Source organism: Saccostrea echinata, unplaced genomic scaffold, assembly GCF_033153115.1.
Source record: "Saccostrea echinata isolate AGI-Se365-2 ecotype Australia unplaced genomic scaffold, CSIRO_AGI_Sech_v1 ptg000014l, whole genome shotgun sequence".
Classification (NCBI taxonomy): domain Eukaryota; kingdom Metazoa; phylum Mollusca; class Bivalvia; order Ostreida; family Ostreidae; genus Saccostrea; species Saccostrea echinata.
Window position 1 is genome coordinate 12,325,663 of NW_026889763.1, and position 24,321 is coordinate 12,349,983.

Consider the following 24,321-nt stretch of genomic DNA (forward strand, 5'->3'; position numbering starts at 1 on the left):
AGAAATTTTCACTAATGAGGAAAACATTGCTCAAAGTCGGAAATATATCAATGAGCACGATTTACCACCAAAACAATTACATATCTATGGATATAACGTAAGAAGATTTTTTTAATTATCTTTTTTATGCATGCCTTCATATATTGAGACACTATATAACTTTTTATGATACTTTGCTTTCCTTTATCCATTTCAAATATTGTTATAAATTTATGATCAAACTTGTTCTACGTCTTCTCTTTCTGTAACAGATAAGAGCTACCACACTGAAAACAACAAGGAGGGCAATTACTCCAACAGCCACGCCTATAATATGCCACGGTAGAGATGAGGTTCCGCCATCATGAGCAGAAGAACTGCAAGGAGAGAAAAAACACAAACAACTGAACAACTTATTTATGTAAAATAAAGAATAAGGATACTCTAAGGAATAAGAATAAGGATACTCTAATTACTGGAAATTATTAAAAATCGAAAGACGTGAAATCTATTCCTTTTGATGAATTGAAATGTATTTTCCCTTCGTTTATTTTAAAAAAAGCTATGAATTACCCAACTTTTCAATTCAATATATCCACGTCGTTTTATTAATTAACAATACTTATTTCAATCGTATGTAAACTCGATATTTACAAGTGATGTCGAAGTATAAGAAACCACAGAGTCTGCAACATCTGCGTCATACTTGAATATTTTACTGATTACAGACATAAATGACTACTAAGAAACTAATCTATATGACAAACGGTATGACATCTGCTTTTCCATCCTCAACTTTCCCCCTTATATAGAAATATTCCAGAATTCAAATACAGTACCGACCGGACAAAAGCTAACACCAGAGCGAACCCAAAGCGCACCCCGGGTTCGCTTCCTGGGTTCGCTGCGGGTCCGCTTTCAGAAAATTTGGGACCGCTCTGGGTGCGCTTCGGGTTCGCTCTGCGTTCGCTCGGGGTCAGCTCTGGGTCCGCTAGAGCGAACCCGGCGTTCGCTTCCCGGGTTCGCTTTACGCACTCATGCGTGAAGCGGACCCCGCTCTAATCTTGCCGCCAGTAAGCCCCGCCCCTTGTATATTCCAAATACGGTAGTGAAATCGATCATTACTGTTCATATTGCGATCGAAACATAAACATGTAAGTGACAATATGGAGAATGTTGATAAATTTTCAAGCTAAGTATATCTCGAAAGAAAAAAGAAGAAAAGGTGTTAAATTTATTTTTAAATTTATTTGAGAGTATCTTAATAAAAAAAGCTTTCAAATTCATTTGTTTACTTTATTCATGCGTTTTAAAATAAGATTGAACTTCCATTTGTAATTGCAATTGTTAAATCGTAATTTAAATGTTTGAAAGACAAACAACTGAATTATGATCTTATCTATGAAATAGCTGAGACATACTGTACACGTAAAATGTTAAGATTTCATATTTAGCAGTTTATATTTAAGCTAGGTTGTGGTCCGTTACTTGTATATGTAGGTCGTGATAATCATTAAAAATTCTCATACAGTGTAACTTGAGTTTCGTTTTACAGATCATTTATAATTTACTCCCATGCATTAAATCATTGTTTTTTAAGGCGAGTTGAACGGAAGACTTATAAAAAAAAAACAACAACAACAACAATGATCAAAAAACCAAAACAAACAAAAACTAATAACTGGTCCACTGATAAGAATATATTAATTTTTTTAAGTTGTTTTCAAAAACATGTAAATGATCACTTGAATAGTTTGTGTTACTGGTTCATGATCCCCCCCCCCCCCCCACTACATACATGTACATACTGGAGCGGCATGTTAACAAACAAAATTCTTAATGTTTAAAAATAAATAAAAACAAGAAAGAAAACAAACAAAACAAGAATTCAATAACTGTAAACTCGCATGATGAAGTAGATGAAATTAAGATAATAACGCCCGATGTTTTTTTTTTTTTTTTTTTTTTTTTTTTTTTTTTATTTCGATGAGCCCCCACCCCTCTCCGTATTCGAATTGTTTTCTATGGGCCGGTTGTAGCGATTTTAATTTCAAATAATATACAGTGCTCTCTCTCTCTCACTCTCGTAAAACTATTTTACTGATTTTCAGCATTCAGGTGGCAGCAAATTATATGAACATGTACTCTTCATACAACGTACAAAAGAACAATGACGTTTCCAAATTCAAAAATCAAAAAAATATAAGAATAATAATTGAATTTCTCATTGATAACGTGCCCAGTCGAGGTACATGTAACTTAAGGGGCATCGAATGTAGGGGGAGTATATACTCAGGTATACCGTTACCATGGAGACAGTATACATCCAGCTAGCAAGTGTCAATTAAAAAACCCCACCGCAATTGCTCTTAGTACCCGCAATATCTTCGAAACAGGTGGATGATTACCGACACGTGATTACCTTGGCTTCACTTAAACTATAATTATTAAAGTGTTAAAATTAAAGGTACCTATGCAATGAAAAAATATCTGTACGTTTTCATATTAAAGTATCTTTGCAAATTCAATTTACTAATGTTGGAATTACGTGTACTTTTCATGCACAAGTACAAAACGTACCCATTTAGTATTTTTTTTTTATATCCATATAAAGTATTTCGAAATTTACATGTAGTACATGTAAGAGGTTCGTGAACATGTAAACCTGTACAATTATATATATCGAGGCGAAGGAAAGTGATAAGCATTTTTTTTTTGACTGACTTGCAAGTAGTTACAAAAATTCAAAAACATACAATGTAAGGTCTACATGTAGGATAATTAACAAAATATTCTTTCCCTATATACATGTATTTAAATGTATTTAAATTTTGGTAAAAGATTAATTAAAAAAGAATATCATAGTAGTTAAAAAAAATGAGATTTTTTTCTCCAATTTACGTATTGACAAATTTCACATTTATACTGTACAACGTACATTTATTTTTTTTTTCATGATCAATTATTAAGATCGATAATTTCGGTGTTGATCTGGATAAATTAAAACGTGCATGTAAATTGAAATAATAAATAAAAAATAATTAAATTAAAGCACGTACATGTTCTTTTACTGTATCTTGAGATAATAAAATTCTATAATTTATCGAAGACCTTTTTTTTTCTTTTTTTTTTTTTTAGTAACAACTGTTATAACCATTATTATCTTTTTTTTTCTATTATGAATAAAAGTACTTATTGTCTGATAAATTTACGCAATGTCTATTTATATATTAATGGATTTTAAAAATATAAAGAAAATAAATATGTAATTATACATGTAACATGCTACCTGGATGATAAAAATATATAATGTATTAATAGATTTTGAAAATAAAAAATAATGAAAATAAATGTGTAAATATTGCATGTTGTCTGGAGAATTAAAATATATCGATGTAAAATCATGTTTAAAAATCATATTAATAATATTTTTACACTGTACATTCACACGCTTTGCTTGTACAATGTTTAGATTACAAACTGGCATGTTGACTGGTCGATGCGCTGATGAATTAATCGCTAATCCTGATTGACATCTCTGTTACGCAACACCGAACGCGCGTTCGCTTTCTGGGACCGCTACTGAATTTGGGGTTCGCTTTCAGTGTTCGCTCTGGGTTCGCTGGGGGTTCGCTACGAGTGCGCTCCGGGTTCGCTCGGGGTCAGCACTAGCGGACCCCAAGCGAACCCAGAGAGCGAACCCGGGGTGCGCTCTGGGTTCGCTTTCTGTTAGGTTGTGTCTGGTCGGTACTGTACGATCAATTTTTAAACCGAGGCAGAATATTGACAAATATTGACATGGTGTTGTTGTGTTTTAAACTACTTCGTTTAAAGTCAGAATTGAATTACATAGCACTGTTATGACCTATCATCATGTCCTCAATTTCGACTGGTTTCCGTCCTGAAAGGGAACTATACATTTTTTTTAGTTATTGTCGAATTTCTCGAACCCCACTGTACCATCAAACATAAATTTTCCCACCATCCTTGAAAAAACTATATGCATTGTGGTAGGTAGACGTTTTATAGAACGGTGCCTCAAGACAAATATGTTATTGATAATATGTTATTGAAGTCTTCAGAAATTGTATGTTTGGATTTGTTGATCTGTACATATACTTTAAACTCAAAATTATACTTCCACACACAAGTAGGCCCTTTGCATTCATAAATGGAGTACTCAGTAGACAATTCAGTATGAAAATAATGGGCCAAAAATTTGTATTAAAATCACCAGTCAACAATTTACTTAGCGACAAGGTGTAGTTCCAGACAAGGTCGTTATTGTAATGTATGTTCTAAATTTAGTAAGAGTTATGGTTCTTGAAAATGAGCTCTCCTGAAAAAGAAGGTCAAAAGGTGTTGTTAACCCACAATGGAGTTATGAATACACTACATGGTGTCAGAAGCAGTTGATATCTCCCTTTTTCCATCGCCATCTGCAGAAATAAGTGTTGCAGTTGTACAGAGGAGGATTCAAGGATTGTGATGAATGCAATGAATCCAGCTGTCAAGCCGAAATTTAACTGGGAGCCACGTACAGGATCTCGTTGAGGAATGGCGCACGTTGAGCAAAAATAAGGAAGAGGAACATTGTAATTATCTGATGATTTGGATAGGAGACAAGGGGAGAGATATGTACTCAACGTGGAACCTATCAGAGGAAGATAGTAAGAAATTCTCAGTGATAAGGGAGAAATTTGAAAATCACGTGAAACCGAAGTTAAATCGTGTCAAGCTCCCCAGTAGGACACAGAAATAAGGAGAAAGGTTTGAAAAATTTCTGTCAGATCTCAGCCTATTAGGATCAGGAAGATATGATTCGAGACGCTATCGTGTTCGGTACCCAGGATCACAAGATACGTGAAAAAAGAGCGTTGTTGAAGGTTTAGACTTGACCGTGGAGAAAGCTATTAACTTAGCGCGTACATGTGAAATTTCTAAGCAGCAAATACAGTCTTTGGAAGACAAATCGGCACATTGAATCTCGAAAGGTAGAACACCCTCAAGCCGGAAGTCAGCACCGACTTAAAGCGAAAGTGAAATTAAAAAATCGATAGTGAAAGACTGTAAATATTGTGGCCAAACTCATGAGTTTAAACGATGTCCTGCATATGGTGAAACAAGTAGAAAATGTGGAAATCCAAACCACTTTGCAGTTAAGTGTCACACACAGGAAGAAAGCATGCTGGCGCTAGTTCAAAGGAAAAAAAACAATAGATCGAACAAAGACTATATATGCTGTAGAGACATCAGATGAAGAATTCTTTATTGGTTCAGTGAATATTAATGGTGAAAATCATGATGCAGAATGGTATGAAACAGTGAAGGTGAAGGACACTAATATTCACTTCCAACTTGACATCGGAGCAAAGTGTAATGTTTAGTCATCAGAAGATCTCAAGAAAACAGACAAAAAACCTGAAAGTTGCTCCAACCTTTTCATCACTGAAGTCATTCTATGGTCACTATATTTGTTGTGCTGGTACTGTTATACAACCCTGTGTATAGAATTATTGTATTTCTCTAGACTATTAAGTACTATTAAGTAAGATTCGCACTTTATTACTTAGCAAACCGTCGACTATATATCAACACAAATGAGACTTACAGAATATGCGTCTGATACAGAGTGTGGGTACACGTCACAACAGGTGCGCCATGTGCCACGTGATCGGAGGTAGCAAGGCAATCCGTGCCCGGTACCTCCAGGACCACTACAGAAGGATGCAATGCTGCAATATGTGAAATTCTACATTATTGTTTCCCATAGAGTATCGCTGTGCACTCTGTGCTGACATTTCTTTGAACTACAAATATCGGACGTCATAATGAAAAATGACGTCAAGCCACTGCGAACTTGATTTGTTATGACAGGGAGAGTGTCGTAAACTTTGCGCATTATTTTGAACTGCATGTAATATTTTAGAACCCTATTGTAAAAATTCACGTGTCTTAATTGTGTTTTAAATATTGTATAGCCGAATATTTCAAAGTTCTTTGCTCAGTTATCCTTGATTGAAATTCGGCTAGTTGAACATGCTTTTAAAAATATACTTTTGAAATGTACTGTTTTACACCCGTGGTTTTAGGTAAAATTTACAGTGTGAGGATAAAAGAGCCTGACGCAGGTGATTAATGAGGATTAATTTGAGATTTTTTGCGGAAATTTGTTAAAGGAGTTTGTTTTCTATCTGAATCTTGATTGGGAAAAATTTGTGATGGCTTTATTTTAATACAAATTACGATAGTGAGTTGAAAATACCCTCGAATGTGTCGGTAAGTTTAAACTTCTCATGAAATATTATGTACTCAAGTAATGCTTTCACTTTTCCCAAGCAAGTTTCGGGATCAGAAGGATAAGACAAATTTATTTATATAACAAAATGTTTATAATTATTGTGTTAATCGGCTGTGCCGAAGCGATTTATTTGAAAAACTTCAAAAAATTATAAATGACTGTCACATGATCAACAAAGTCATGTGATATCTTACCAACCACGTTTATATATATCCGAGAGAACCCTTAATTTAAATTGGCTGCTCTTAGGTGCATATCTTACAAATAAAAATCAGAACTAACCTCGAAATACTACATTTATGTTTTGAATGCATTTTAAAGCTAAGAGAAGCCTTAACATTGCTGTGGTGAATCCTGTTCTGGGAGCTGACACATGTTCCAAGCCAGGACTCATTCAGCGAATACACAGCATTGAGAGGAAAAACAGTACGGTACCACATGGCATTCCCCAGGATTATTAGGACTTATTCAGTGGACTTGGATGTTTACCAAGCACCACTAAGTCACGGTGGATGAAAACATTCAGCCAGTGATACATCCTCCACGCATGATTCCAATAGCCTTGAGTGATAAGATCAAGGAAGAGCTCGACAGAATGAAGCGTGAAGGAGTGATTGTGTAGCAACACGAGTCGACGAGATGGGTCAACTCAATGGTAACTGTTACGAAGCCGAATGAAAAAATCAGGATTTGCATTGATCCTCGTGACCTAAATCGAATTTTGGCAGACCAAACTAGATGATGAGAGTTCGAAACTCTGCACATTTAGTTCTCCGTTTAGACGTTATCGATTCATTGGAATGCCCTTTGGAATAATGTCCGCACCTGAAGTGTTTCAACGTGCGATATCCGAAATGATTCAGGATCTCGATGGAACAGAAGCAATTATTAATAATATCATTGTATGGGGAACCACAGAAGCTGAACATGGCAGTGAAGCTCAGCGTGGACAAGTGTGAGATCAGACCGCATGATTTCCTAATACGGAATTTCAGATATCATTATTAGTGATAATGGACCATAGTTCGGCAGTTATGAGTTCAAGGAGTTTGTGAAATCGTATTACATCACACATACCACGACCAATCCGCACCATGCTCAGAGTAATGGACAGACAGGGCGAATGGTTCAGACCATGAAACGTCTTTTCATTAAATCTCAAGATTCATACTTAGCTCTTTTGGAGTATTGGAACACCACCATTGATGGTATTAATATGTGTCCAGCCCAGCTATTTCTAGGACGCAGACTTAATTCTATCTTACCTACTGCAGTCCCTCTATTGAAATCGTGTGTAGATGACACATTGGTCAAGATGAAATTTCCACAGGAAAAACAGGAGGAGAACTTTTTAACAGATATGTAAAGAAGGAACTACTAAAAGCTCTCAAAGCAGGAGACCAAGTAATGATGCAGAGCCAATCAGGACAATGGACAAGCGGATTCGTTAAAGACTTGCACTTGTTCGTATGTCATCCAGAACAAAGGAAGATGCTACAGATGGAACCACAAGTTCCTGAGACCTGCCCGTGTCCGAAGTAACTCAGTCTCCAGAGATGATGTCCCTGCATATACCGATGCGACATTGCGTTGAAAGAACACTCAGAGAACCAATGATATATCAACAGCTTCAGATGTGCAGCCAAATACCGTCACAGAGACAGCTACATCTGATGTCGAACCACCAGCCGAAGACCCTGCGCATGTTACCCGTAGTGGCCGCTGTGTTAAACTTCCTGTGCGATGCCGAGAATGAACTTTACTGTTAATTGTATTGAAAACTGAACTGAACTTATATTTCATCAAAATTATTTGTGTTACAGTTGATAATGAATTTTATCTAAAACCTAATGTAAATGGAAAGTATCAAATTTTGTAAGGGGAAGGATGTAATGTATGTTCTAAATTTAGCAAGTGTTATTGTTCTTGAAAATGAGCTCTCCTGAAAAAAGGTCAAAATAAGTTGTTAACCCACAATGGAGTTATCAATACACAACAGCTGTGTCGGTCATCGAAATGTTGAAAATCGAGGTGTTGATACCACTATATAATAAAAATACTCTTATTTGTTCAATCTAATTAAAATTATATGTTGCGAATACACTAATTCTTCTCAAACATCAAACAACATCCCATTCGGGGTCACATCAAAGTGTCCTTTCGATAAGCCAATGAAATCGCCGTCGCCGAAATCTTGACTTGTATTTCGGATACATTTCTGTTTCTGCCAAACCTAAACGTCCAAGGAGTTTCGTACTAAACAAAACTATGCATGGCAAAGGCCGTGCTTTGTACTTTGTACGAATGTGACATGTTGGATATATTGTATAGTTTGTGCATTTTTGTTTGCTTGTTCTGGTACGTAAGAATGGCGGATGGGCGGAGTATACATTCAATTTATACCAAAATTAAATTAAATCAATATAAGAAGGATTTCTTAGCATCAGAGAGGTTAAGATGTACTCGTGGAACTATTTTTAGAATTGTATACAGAAGCTTGAATGGGCCAAAATGTTCATGTTTATTATATTTGAAAGACCATTAATGTCTTAAGTAAAACGTCTATTCATGAAAGATGTGTCAGCATCAGTCGTGGTTTTTTATTTTGAGGTCAAAGGGATGCATCGAATCAACGTATGAATGAAAATGAATATTATTAATTCTACACTAGTAAGTTTCCCCCACTGCATTTTTTCTGTCATACATACCTTCCCTGTAGACAAACTGGATCTGAAAATCAATCAAAAATGTTTTTAGTTATAGAGTGACAAAGAAAGGTTAGTTAAGGACAGATGCTACAAACAAAAGTAATTCAAATATCAATAAAATTGCATAGATTTATAAAGTGTATGGCGATAAGAAAGAAATTGAAACATCGTAGAAAGTCTGCAATCTCTTGATATTTTAGAGATTTAGTATATGCATCATTTACAACCAAAAGCGTCTAAAATATATATCAATTCATAATCTAATGTTTTGTTCCTAGCCTGTTTCCTTAAATCCTTCTTTCGTCTGCCATGAATAATATATGTTTGTCTAAAACAGTAGCTATGTACGTCTAAATAAGTTTATTTGATTTTAAGCTAATTAACAGTGTTTGTTCTATTTACTTATGAAATTGCTTGAGACAAGACCTCTTTGTCTGTACATATGAAATCTGTATCACAACCAAAAGATCTGGGAATAATCAAGGAATTTTCAAAAACAAAAGAATTCAATCAACCGTACATTGTACATCAGATTCTTTTCTGTGTAGAGATTTATGGTAACTAGTCCTTTTGTAGAGAGAAAGCAAAAATGTACATTCAAAAGTATGGACATGTAGATCAATATATGTGTCGATACTTACATTTATAAACCTCATTGGTTTTAAATGCTTCATCTGGACAGTCAGTTGAAATATGACAAGGAACTGTGTTCACATCATTGGTGTCTCTATTGTACTCGGGACAGAAATCTTGCAACGAAAAAAATCTCGAAGTTGTAGTGCATTATCTTTTCAGTGACTTTTTGCATTGATATAGTAAGAAGCTTTATCTTAAAGTCTAACTGCATAGAAATTTAAAAGAATAAAATATTTTTCCAGTAATCAAAATATGAATTATTTATTCATTGCGTCAGTATGGAGAGTGAGTGCAGTTTTCCGTCAAATCATATCAGGCAAACATTAACAGCAATGTGTTATGATAACCATGGTAACGTGCCCGAACGTTTGAGCACATTTATAGTTTGCAGCAATGAAGAAACGTGAAAGATACTGTTTCGAAAAAGGCAAGGAGGATTTTATTCACATGATAAAGATATTTGGGAAAAAAAATTGTTACATACCAAACCATGGGAAAAAAAGCATTTAAAAGCAACAATTTCTTCATTCATTTGTATTAGAAACACGTTTATTAAAAAAAAATAAAAGCAATTATGAGTTAAAATGTGAAAGAGTGATAAAAAAAAAAAAGATCCGTTTAACACATTTCGAGGATGGAATTTGAATTTTTTTGATTATCAAGGCAATAATACCGAAAAGTGATGATTAATGAGTATCTGTATATTTGTTTTGTATCTATCTTTTTCCAGAGCACATTTTCTATATAACAGGAAAAACGTTTTTATAGGCGATGGTTTGGGTAAACTTTTTGATAAAAAAAATGTTCAAAAATTATTCTAAATATCGTGTTGCTATGAAAATTTTATTTGAAAAAATATGTATAATTTTTTGTAAATCTAGTTTCCCTGGAAACATACCTTTGTCTATAAATTCCATTAATTTCTTTTTGAATTCTTGAAACTCTTTAAACTGATATCAATGAACAAATATTCTGACTTAGTTCTGGCCTCCATTTTATCTCTTACTGGATAGAAATAGCTATCATATATTGAGGTCCAATATTCTTCATCAAACTCGATTAACAAATATTATTCAAAACTACTTGCTTTTGGAATAAAAAGTATCATAATTTATAAAGAAGCAAGAAAGAACTACTATAAACCGCTGTTCTATTGTATCACTTAGTCACATTTTGGGTCTTTTGAGATTTCTCTACCAAAAAATTCCACTAAAAATGTAAATTCAAGCTACTTTACAAGAATCAGAAAGACCAACAGCTACATCATTTTATTTGGGTACATTAATTTTACAAAAACAATGTTTTTATGCTACAAATCACAATCGAAGTAACCATACATTTGTATTTTGGTTGTGGCTTTTGGGTCATCTAATCAGTATTAATAGGTGGCAGGGCTATCGATAAGCGTCATGTGCGCATTTTCTCTCTCTTTTTTAAAATAATTACTGTTATTTTATACAAACAAAATTTCCACACATTTTACAAATTAAATCATTCTAGTGATTCAAATGTAGTTTATATGTATTTTTATTGAAAACAAAATATACAAGTATTCGAATATGTGTCTGATATAAGTTTACAATACTATGCTTTGAGTACGACCAGTTTTTTAACCGAGGCAGGCTACTCACACATAAGTCGATATTTCAGGGATTTCAACAACTTCGTTTAAAATCGGCATTCCGTAAATTCTATGGTCGTTTATAATAACCTTATAAGCAAATATAACCTATCACTGGGTCTTTTTTTTTTTTGGTTGACTTGTTTCCTACCAATTGTTTGACCCTTGTTTTAATACTAAATCTGACTTAGGAATGTTCTATCTACTTGATCAATGCATAGGATTTACTGCGGGTGTGACCAGCCAACAGGGGATGCTTAATCCTCCTAGGCACCTGATCCCACATCTGGAATTTATGCCCTGATTACAGATTTATGTTATATAAAGTTTTTATAAGATCGATCACTGTACGTTATCTTCACCCTTTTTCATTATAGGGATACCAATACAAAATTTAAAGATTTCTCTAATAATTATTATGAAGATAAATTAATTACAGATTGATTAAAACTGATTTTTTGCTAAATTCTGCAGACTTACCAAACACTCTCTTAAATGTGAATGAGATCGAGTTCACTTGCTTGAATACATAAAAACTGCATGTACTTGAGGAAAACAGCGCAGCCTCGACTGATAATGGTTTTCTTGGTGTGAAAGTTTTCATTGTTATTCTCAACTACATCCAGTATTTCTCATATTATACTGAATGTTTTATACAAATATAATTGAAGGTAAACCGCGCGCGCATTGACTCAATATTCTTTTGGGATATCACCAGTGGTTGAAGGGGCATAGATACAAATTTGAAGTTAATATTATCTCAAATTTTTTTTATGATATCACGACTTATATGTTGCTTTATCATTTCACACGGTATTATAAAAAAAAACTGATTTTATCTGGAAATTATTGAAACTACGAATTTCGGGACACAATTGATTGGACGTGTTCAATTTGTTAAACACATCACTGAGCACGGACTGATAATTCTGGTGAGTTGGTTTTACTTTCTCACATTTCTACTCTGAACTTTCTTGATTTTATCTTTAATTTTTTCATTAATAAATTGTGTGTATCTTTGCTTTGTTACCATGAAAACCTCTATATTTATTTATTTTATGAATAATATTGTTATAATTACTGACGTAAAGTCAACTAATTTTATTGTTTGTCTACCGTTGGTCGTTTGGTAAATTATCTCCTATAGCTGGCGAATACTGCGCGTTTTTCATCTTATTGAATATATGCCAAATGTAGCCATGTATACCATTATTTTAGAGATATATTCCAATAATTTCCTTGCATCTAAATTGGAAGGAAGGTAAACTGTTTTTGTATGAGTTCAATTTTGTTTTCTTAGCCTTCAACTCAACATGTAGATATATCGACGAAGGATAATTAATTAAAAATAGATACTTGTACTTCCATTCATATGTCGATATCCCAGTGGACTTGAAACAAAAGACACAACAGAGTCTGCCAAATCTGTTTAATTTCAAATTAAAATAGTATTACGTCCCTTATGACCAAAATTTATACATTCTCTGTTTTTACTGTGGATATATCGCGGTAATTAACCAATTATTGACTCAAATGAAATCCCCTGAATTGAAAATCTAAGTTAATTAGATAGCGATCACGTGACTCTGTGACGTCAAAGGCGACAATGGCTGATCGGCTCTTCATTAATCTTACTAAAATATACGCGATACAACCTGAATTTTCTTCGTTGTGGACGACCAAATCACTTATTTTATCGATCTAAAATTGAATATTCAACGTTATATGTTAGAATTGTCAGCGAGAAAAAAAATGTTAAAAATCTGTTAACATTGTAAAAGTAGCAGCGACGATAGCGATGGAGACGCAGCGAAGACGAAGAAACTCGCCATAACAATGCAATTTGATTTGTCATCTTATCACATGTATTAACTTATTTGATTCACAAATTAAACATTATATAACTTTGTTATTCTTCGTTTTGTATATAATATCAATTTATGCAAGTCTTCATAGGTTTTTAAAGGAAAATAATTTCCCAATCACGAAACATTGCCGTAATTAGAGCTACAGGTTCTAAATGTTTTGAATAAAAAATTAAAATATTTTAAAACCCTTATACCTTTGAACTAATTAATGTTTCTATAGTAATTGAAAAGCATATGAGGAATTATTTTTTTTCAGCATTTTTCGTAATTTAGCTGCATTTGTTATTGATAACTCCATTAATAGTGTGCATATTACCGAATTGTCGCCTATGACGTCAGAGCAGTATTTTGCCGAAATCCGACTGAAATATGCATAATGCCGTATTTGGATTTTAACTCTCAATATCTCTTAAATATGCTTTCAACAACGTTTATTGTATTCATTATTTTAATAAATAAGTTTTAAGGTTTTATTGGGCCTCTTGAATAAAAAGAAAATTAATAAAACATATTTCGAACCCTTGTTTCTCTTTGACGACAGCTTTCTCTTTTATTCCACATTTTTTACGGCTATAAGAAAGTACATCCATGTTTCGGTTTCCATCACTCAAGGTTATCAAATCTTTTTTGTAAACATGTTTATTTTTAAATAGACCATTGGCACATTTAACGTGTGTTTTCACTTAGGCATTTGTAAAAAAAAAAAAAAAAAAAAAAAAAAAAAAAAAAAAAAAAAAAAAAAAAAAAAAAAAAAAACAAGGCACCCATCTGATAGAATTATAGTTAGATTTATTTTATTTGTCAGAACTCTATAAACTGTTTTGAAATGTTTCGTGTTTTAGCAAAATCTATCTACGGAAATTTGGCATTTTCAGATATCATGTTCCTCACGGCATCGATATTTTTGGTGCCCCTACAGATTTCGATCGACCAGTTTGACTGTCAATATTTTAATTGTACTTTTTTCTTTTAAATTTCCAACTCCGTCTGAAAACTATACAGCGTGAATGACTAGTCTTTCTACATATCAAAATCATATCTTCAGCTATTTATGTAATGAAGCACAGTTTTCATATACGCCCTCATTTTCATCTTCTTGGCAGAGATCATTAAACAGTTTTCAGCTCAGTGTAGTGACCATGCTTACTTTAAAAGTTTTAAATTCCTTTGCAACAACAATAGGAAAAAACATGGGGTTTTCTGTGATTAGAAGTTCTTAAATAGAACTTTTCAACTGTTAAAAAATAAAATTAAATGCTTCTACATTTATTATGATAAACTGTATGTTGCATTACTTATGGAATGACCCTCGTAACAACAAAACTTTATGACAAACGTGTTGACTTCAATTTTTCAATCGTCAACTTCCCTTACTTATGTGGCAATATACCCTCATCACCTGCATATGGGGTTTTGTCTCCCAGTTGATTCGATACACAAGAGGATGCTCTACGTATGAACAAATTGTAAAACGAGGCAAACAATTGACAAACAGTTGATGAAACATGGATACCAACAGTCTCGTTTAAAGTCAACATTTTATAGTCGATACAATTACAATCTATCATTAAGTCAAATGCTGAATGACATTTTTCATACTAATTGTTAGGCCAATATTTACACACTGAAATGTCTACGGATTTTTCCGGTTTTTTCCGATTATGACAAGGAGCACACGGCGGTTGGGACCAGTCGGCAGAGGATGCTCACTCTTTCATAGCACCTGATCCTACCTCTGATGTTTCTGAAGGTCCGTGTTTGCTCTGCTCCCGATTTGTATTGTTTTAATGGACTTTAAGCTTGAATACTGTTCGTTATCTCCATATTTCTTAAACACTTCTATCTAGTGTTTCTCCTATATGAGCTCTGCGAAGTCATTTTTGATGTAAATTCATTTCAAATCATATCTGAAAGGTAAGATCATTAAACAGCCAAAACTATACCAGAAAATTTATGAGGATGACTACATTAGCAAAACCTTTTCTTAATCAAATAATTATTCTTAATGGGTCAGAGATTAAAATTGAAAGGTGTGGATAAATCTAAATAATTATTTAGTATACATTTCTTTGGTTATGAAATATTCACTCTCAAAATTGATAAATGCAATGTTTAGAATCAAGTGCCCTTCTTTTAAAAAAACATTATATTATTGTTTTCAGGGTTCAGATTACAACATATACATTTCAGTGGGTCAAGATTAATAATGAATTTAAAAAGGATGCAATTTAAATAGCATATCCTTTCTCCATTTATCTTTTGAGACAATTTTTTGCTTGATAACAAGATTTTTTCCCCTACCTTTAAGGTGTGATCAAAGGTGACGTATTTTTAAGAATTATAATAGAACGAATGAGATAATTTAATGTTTAAGCTCTTTTGTTACTCATTCATAGAAAAAAATGCTTATGTTTTTTTGTGAGATTAATGAAAAAATAGAACGTAGATATAAACACTGCTTTTACGGAGGAGTTCTTAATGTATAGACCTCAACAGTTACATGTATCTCCCTCGTTATTATTCATATTTGTACATGAATTACTAGGTGTGTTTATTATCGGCTAATTTCTAAGACCCCTCATCTATTTAGGATAGTTAAAATCACTAATGCAACATTACTCACTCTCAAAATGGAAATAAAATTAGAAAGCAATGATACATGAAATGGTAAATGCACTTTCGCTTTTTACAATTTACCTTTTTCAACCCAGCCTGCAGGTCCTTTGGTACATGTTTCTCCCAACCTTCCGTTTTCGTCAGGTAAGCAATGATATACTTCATTTGGATTAGAACAATTAAAGTTCTTCCCACGAGTTTTCCATCCCCTAACATCCCTTGGACATGATTTAGTTACCAAAAACATGGTATCGGTTGTCTCAATTACTACTCAACCATTTGATATTCATCATTCACGGAAATTATCGTGTAGTCAATGAATGTCAATTTTACCTGAGTTAGATTATTTATAGCATACAGTGTTATCGATTATGCATGTTCAACATATAGTGTTTCTTAAGAAAAGACATTTTGGGTTATCATCGGCACCTGAATTTTTATCAACAAGTACCAAACAAATCAATCCCTATAATTAAAAATCCTATCCCTTCTAAATATAAAAACATAAGTTGTGCAACCACAGGACAACAAACCATCTTTAAGTATTCGCTGAAAGAGACGGCTTAAAGGCTGATTGAAAGAAACTTAAAGAAATTATTTTCTTCTTTAAGCCACCATTTAGTCATCTTTAAATGGACATAGACACAGGTTAGAAGTCAATATTTTCTAAAATTTTCTGTATAATATCATGATATATCTTGCTAAAGCATTTCACACGGAAATATAATAAAAAACTAATTTTATCTGGATGTTATTGAAACCACAAATTTCGGGACGCGTTTAATTTATTGAAACATCCTTGCACTTTCACAAAGTAAACTTTATCCTTAATACTTAAGAAAAGTAGAAATTTTGTTGTGTAATAATGAAAAAAAATTTAAAGATATAATCCAGAAAATTCAGAGTAGAAATGTGAGAAAGGAAAACCAACTCACCAGTATTGTTAGTCCATGCTCAGTGATGTATGCAGAGTTTAACAAATTGATCACACCCGGTGGAAGGTAAACTGTTTTGTTGATAGGGCACGAGCTCTGTTATTTGTAATGCATATTATTATTTCATTTAATAATTATTAATCTATTTAATAAAATTGTAACGGCAATAGGTAATAAAGGGAAGGGGACAGGGCGTTCAGAGAGGACCCTGAGTTCGTAAAACCCCGAGTTCCCAGGTATGCCGAACGGACTGATCACGTGACATATCCAGGGTATATATAAGGCCTCCGAGATTCAATTGAGTTAGTTACTGATACAGTTACTGACAGAGTTAGTCACGAATAGGGTCGCAGATAAGCAGCAGAAGGAGACGGCCAGCGTAAAGATATCGGTAAGTATGTTCGTAAGTCAAAATTGCCATGCGATTTGCTGAACAGTATTTTACCTGTGCAACTGTCTACGTGAGCGTTGCATGCAATCTTTATCTATTAACTAGAAGTAACCGGTCGCTTCTGATAGAAGTGACGTACCGGCGCTTTGGTTGCTTCTGTGTTCGCTTCAGGAAGTCGCTCCAGAGTTAGAAGCCCCATTGATTAGGAGGCATTCTGAATGTTTCGGGGCATACTCGTATAGGTATTGTAAACTTAGTATTGAATAAAACGCCAAGATATTGAACGCTAAAATTATCTACACTCTAAGTAGTTTTTAAAAAAAAAAAAAAAATTATAGACTTACTATTTATTAGCTATTTAAAAAAAAAAATCTTATTCAATGACCTTTTAATTACACTGTTTACAATGATAATCATAGACGAATAGCAAAGGGAATAATTTCTCTCGGAAGAAAACAAATTAATTGAGCCCTGTCTAGCACTAGAAGACTTGTTCAAGTGTTCCAGAATTTCAAAAATCCGGTTAAATTACCCTTCTTTATTACAACTTTGTATTCTTATGCCTCCTAGATATCAAGGAGAAAAAGATTTTCAAAGAAATAATTCATTTTTATACTGATTTTACACTTGACTTAACACTGCACCGCACTAACACCAGAACCCGTGACTCAGGGGCCATGAAATTCGCAATTTTAGATAAGGCGCCCTTGCTTATCATAACCATGCTTTTTTGTATGCTTGCTAAATACCCAGGAATAGAGGAGAAGATTTTCAAAGAATTGGATTACTTTTACTATTTTTAAAATCAATAGAACCCCGCCCTAACAACAGAACCCCTGACCCAGGGGCCATGAATTTCATAATTTTGGAAGACGCACCCTTGCTCATCACTACTTTGTACTTAGTATGATTGTAATTAGCACTGAGCTCTCTACCATAATTGTGAGATTCATGGCTCCAGGATCAGGGATTCTCGAGTTAGGACGGGGATCTAATGATCATATATTAGTGTATGTATGTATGTATGTATGTATGTATGTATGTATGTATGTATGTATGTATGTATGTATGTATGATATCTTTAAAAATCTTCTCTATCCTGCATTCAGATATTTGTAGATTTTGTTTAAATTCAAGCTTAATATCTTAATTAAGCACCTCTTTTGATTATATTTACTACTGTTGTGAAATTCAATAAAATTTAAAATATATAAAAGTATCGTATCTTTCATTTCCTCATCTAGTAAGGAATATTTCTGTTTGCCTTCTGTACAGCACGGTTCACTGCAGTCTATAATGATCCTTCTGTTCTTCAGATAGCTGAATGTGTTCATTGCATGGCTCAAGCAAATGTGTTTTCTCCCGTCTGACAAACTTTCGCTTTTTGAAAGCAGATTTTTGTCACCCGCTTTCATTGAAAGTGGGGGATATTAATTTTAGATCTGTCTGTCCGTCCGTCCGTCTGTCCATTCGACCGTCCGTTCATCTGTATTTCTGGTTGTCTGTAACACTTTCGTTTCCGGGCGATATCTCGAGAACCCTTTGAGCTTTCGCATTTTTGCATAGCAACTCCCTATGGCCTAAAGAAGAACCCTATTGATTTTGAGGTAAAAACGTCAAAGTTCAAGGTCGTAAATTCATACATTCTGTCTGTGTGTAACACTTTCGTTTCCGGGCGATATCTCAAGAAGCTTTTGAGGTTTTGAAATTTTACTCCATAACTCCCTATGGCCTCTCTCGCCCCTCTCAAAGTGTCCCGTCCCGTTTTTTTATTGTATTAAAAGTCGCTTGGCACTATTTTTAGCACAGGGGCACGTGGAGAGTTATTACATATAATGTAGTTGTCGGCAGACTTTATACATCTATTAGAACTGTTTAGTAAAGGCTAACTTAGACCCTATGTATTGTGTAAAAATTTGACAATATCGAACGTGAATATAAACATTATATGTGACCTAATGTTTGCATTTAATTTAAGGAATAATCAAGTTCCTCTTTGGTCTAGGGGTATGATTCTTGCTTAGCAAATGAGAGGCCCCGGGTTCAAATCTTTAAATTTTTTGTTTGGGGGAGAGGGGTTTACTAAATGATAGTATTCAACATATAAAATGAAAAAAGTTATTACATCTTTATTACAGTGTGATAAATATTCTCTATAAAAAGAATCTTCTATAACACATATTAAATAATTAGCAATCAAATCTTTTTATCCATATTGGCATTTTTTTATTTGCTTTTATGTACATGTATACATTAAATAATTATGCAAATCGAGGGGGGGTTCCGACCCTGCCCCCCCCCCCCAGCACTGCACATGCTCTTTTTTCCCTAAGCGCGGGGACACAAATTCTCTAAATTAGCTTGTTAAACTCTGACATAGATTTATGATGTTTTTGAAAATACTATGTGGGGACAAAGGTCATTCCACATTCTTAGAAAGGAACATAAACTTGTATCTTTCTGATTCAGTTCGCCTCCAACGTAAGCATAATTTTGAAGATGTCTTCTTTCGTTTGTCTGAAGGTAAAAGAAGAACTCTGGATATTCTGTGGTTTGTTTAACCAGGAAGAGCTACAATATTGTCTCTAGCATATAGACACAAAACGTTTTATGGCATTCTCTTTCTTTGTATGTCAAACTATGCGATGGAGGTTTACAAACTCTAGCATGAACACATAGAATCAAACCATTAACATCTAAATATTTGCTATCGCATACGTTTTCTTCTTCTCAATACCATGTAAAATGCAAAATGTTTTCCTATATTCACGCTTTGAAAAAGAATTCTTGTCTTTTTTCATCTTCTGTTTCTTTGCCTCTGTGTGTGAGTCTGGTCTTCTATAAGCAAATATGTTGAGACTTGAACACGATATCTAGTTCTTCTATCTAGACAATTGTCTGCACGATTCTCGATATGCTACACGATTTGCCATAAAATTCAGTACAGCCACATGTATCGTTTCAAAATTTAGCCAATTTAATATACTCAGAGTTATCTTCATTTGATGGGTCAACAATAGCTGCAATAATGTAGCCCTCTCATGTTTTTTTTTTTTTGGGGGGGGGGGGGGGGGCTACAATTCCTTATGATCTCCGTAATGGTGCAAGTGCGGGAGTGATTCACTGCCGCACATATTTCAGCTCAAATTATTAGTACGTGGGTATTTTATTAACATATCTTACCTGAACTCATAAAATGTAGTAATGCAAGACATAAATTGATCCAAAAATATACAGAACAATCCGTATATCGGTTATTTTTCGTGTATGTCAACATCACAATTTGAATTTATCCGCCATTTTTACTAACCTTGTTCGATTTTATTTTGGGACAACCAATGAGAAATCGGGATCTAGGGGAGCAGTTTAAATTTATCCCTCACATAGTTTTGGAGCTATTATAAAAATAAATTTTTGGACATCTTGACCTTTGGCAAAACCTTAATGTTTGTTATTCTTACATTTTGCATTTGAAATAATAATATCTTTTCCATCTCAAAGGAAAAATGAGTTTCTCTTTTAGCTAATGAATGTTTCTTTTATGCCAAGATGTACATGAATTTTAGTATACCAAGTTGGTTTTCAAAAATGTAGACTATTCAACTTTATTCTATTACCGCGTAAGTTTGTTTTTTTAAACAAATTGCATAGTGGTAAGCCAAACTCACTAAATCTTGTTTCAGCCTCACAAGTTTATTATTGTAAAGTATGATGTTTTTGACTATACTACTCAACATTATGCAATGTATTTAGAACTTATTGATTACATATTGTGTATGTATATATATATATATATATATATATATATATATATATATATATATATATATATATATATATATATATATATATATATATATATATATATATATATATATATATATATATATATATATATATATATATATATATATATATATATATATATCACCACATATACGAGCTTTTGTCTCGGATATGTGAGTTTATGGAAGTGACCCTATTATTTTGACCATTCCGGATAAATTAAGTCCATTTAGGTTCATTAATGTCATTCTGTCCGGATAATTGTAGTCCGTTGGGGTAAAGTCTAATATTAAGTATTTCAACTTCCTTTCTAGAAGATTCGAGAAATTGGTAAAGTCACGAAATTTGCAGGAGAAAATTTGCTTTTAATTTTATAATCAAAGGGCATCTACATATTACAAGTGCTTTGATTACAACTACAAAGGCAAGTGCACCAGGCTTCAATGCACATATACACATCGCTGTCTTAAGTGCAATGATATGCACCCTGCATTGCTCTGATTAAGTTCCCAAGCAGCATCTGCTCAGACTTCCCTTAACTTAAATCGTGCCTTTCGTGCAAATGGACCAGCTGGTCAGCAACCGCATTTCCAATCCCCATACCAGTTCTACGCCAAAAGGCAACCTGGGCTACAAGCAAGACCTTGGGGACCTGGGCGTTTCCCCTATAAGAACTAATGCAGTGATGGAATACTTGGATAAATACCCTGACGAGTCCGCGGCCATGTTTTTAAGGGAGGGTCTAATTAATGTGTTTAAGTTAGAATATTCAGGCCCACGTCTTCCTGTGTTTAGCAAGAACTTAGTATCTGCAGTGCAACATGCAGATGTTTTACAGGAAAAAATAGATAATGAAGTTAAGGAGGGGCGGGTAGCAGGCCCTTATCAAAGACAACCAATACACAATTTGCACGTATCCCCAGTAGGAGTTGTCCCTAAAGCTGATGGCGGTTGGCGAATGATAATGCATCTTTCATACCCACTGTCAATCAGTATAAATCATAATATTGATCCAGCTTACACTGCTGTTAAGTATACATCCTTCGACACAGTTATACAAACAATAAATAAACTGGGAAAGGGGACAGTCATTGCAAAATGTGATATTAAAAGTGCATTTCGGGTACTTAGGGTTTATCCAGGTGATTTCGAGTTACTGGGAATGTACGTAAATGGAAACTACTTTTTCGACAAATGATTACCCTTTGGATGTGCCATTTCATGTAAAATATTTGAAACATTTTCAACATTTTTAGAATGGGTGGTTAGAGATAAAACTGGCATGGACACAATTCACCATTATTTGGATGATTTTATTTTTATTGGTGGGGCACACAATAAAGATTGCAAAATCCTTATGCAAACTTTTCAGAAGGTTTGTGTTGAAATTGGAGTTCCCCTTAATCTAGAAAAAACAGTAGAACCTACATGTACTACTTCTTTAGTCTTCCTGGGCCCGCTTATTGACACAATCAAAATGCAAATTAGAATTCCCCAGAATAAAGTTAACGAACTTACTCAACTGCTGCAATTTTGGGTGGGCAAAGAAAAAATTAAATTGTCGGAACTACAAACTTTAGTGGGCAAGTTGAATTTTTTTAGTAAAGCAATACCTGGAAGTAGAGCATTTAATAGACGTTTCTCCAATGCGATGAGAGAACTAGACAAACCATATTTACACATTAGAATAACTAGTCCAATGCGTGAGGACTTGAGAACATGGCTTGAATTTGTAAAAAAATTTTAATGGGGTGGTGTATTTTCCAGATAGTCAATGGAGTACTTCAGATACACTTGAACTTTTCACAGATAGTGCAGGGTCAGCAGAGTTAGGCTGTGGGTGCTATTTTAAGGATGAATGGATCTATTTTCAATGGCCTGCAGATTGGGCTAATACAGCAATTTTAAGGGATATTACTTTTTTGGAGTTGATACCTATTGTGTTATCTGTGTGGGTATGGGGGAAAAGATTGCAAAATAAAAAAATCATTTTCTTCATAGGCAATATAGCCTTGGTTCACATTTTAAATAAACAATCATCGCAGTCTGAAAGAATTATGTCATTAGTTAGGCCACTAATGCTAGCATTGTTAAGATATAATATACAATTTAAAGCCAATCACATACCAGGTAAAAGTAATTGTATTGCTGATTCTATATCCCGCAAAAAGTGGGAGGTTTTCAGGCGCCTTGCACCAGCAGCGGACCCAGAGCCCGCAGACCATCCCGGAGCCATTCCAGATATTACTCTCTTAGTTGAAGTAGAGCGCTTGTTCAACGCATCTATGTCCTTAAATATTGCACTAGCATACACAGTTGGGATTCAAAACTTTGACCATTTTCGCGAGACACAAGGATGGTCGCTCACTTGGCCGCCACCAGATACGCACATTAATATGTTCATTGCCCAACTATCATTAAGGGGGTTACAAACATTCGACAGCCAAGTCATATATTACTGCAATTATCTTTTATTGTAAAAGTAAAGGCATTAATGACCCAACAAAGACCTTTGTGGTGAAAAAACTTTTACAGGGCATGAAAAGATCAAATCCGGGTGGGGATAGTCGTTTACCAATTACATTGGATATCTTGTTTGTCATAATACCTAAACTTCAGGTAATCTGTAGCAGCTCCTACGAAGCCGCTTTATATAAGGCAGCTTTCTTGCTTGCGTTTCATGCATGCATTCCTAAGAAAAGGTGAAATTGCCTTATCGAAGGGCAATACAGTTAAAACCATATTACAAGTGGAAGATGTTTCATTATTTGCCAGTAAATTGACAATTAATTAGTATCAAACATTCGAAAATAGATCAGATGGGTAAAGGGGTGACATTAAGCGTTCAGGCATCGCAAGGGGAAATGTGTCCAGTTAGAGCTATGCAAGGATACTTACTCGGGCGTCCAACTGTTACGGGCCCACTTTTCTGTCATTTTTCAGGAAAACCCATGAGTCGTTATCAATTTAGTTCAGTGTTAAGTAAAGCTTTAAATATTTCCATCATTGATAGTAGAAATTATAAATCACATTCGTTCCGCATTGGAGCGGCAACAACGCTTGCTCAACAAGGGGCATCAAGAGAAGTTATTCAAAATTCAGGGAGATGGCGATCTAATGCATATTGTTCATACGTTCGCTAATCATGTCAAATACTAACATGCATCTAGTTTTTAATTTAGGCTATTATAAAGTTTGGATCGTGGGATCATCCATTGTCAAGAGAGCTTTTTTAGCATCAAGATCAAGAACAGGGGGTCACAATCTTAATGTACCAAATACATGCATATGGTGGCAGGCCTATGGGGGTTTGATCTTGAGTCAGCTGATCCCTAAACTGAAGCTTCTGCAGAGATTAGAAGATGAACCCAATCTTGTTATTATTCACTGTGGGGCAAACAATCTTGGCCTATTAAAGTTGAAAGACTTGTTGCAACAGCTGAAAGAAACGCTATTAAAGGTATCAAAACTATTCCCAAA

General features: G+C 34.2%; 1 protein-coding gene across 1 annotated transcript; it reads right to left on the reverse strand.

Moving 5' to 3' along the window:
* Window positions 1–60: 60 nt before the first annotated feature.
* On the reverse strand, window positions 61–15,980 carry LOC133186757 (uncharacterized). The gene is made up of 4 exons (XM_061322054.1): window positions 15,811–15,980; window positions 9,630–9,737; window positions 8,989–9,010; window positions 61–356 (listed from the first exon to the last, which is right to left on the reverse strand). Exons 1-4 carry the CDS (start codon window positions 15,974–15,976, stop codon window positions 203–205), a joined length of 450 nt encoding a protein of 149 aa, XP_061178038.1. The 5' UTR covers window positions 15,977–15,980; the 3' UTR covers window positions 61–202.
* Between the last annotated feature and the right edge of the window lie 8,341 nt (window positions 15,981–24,321).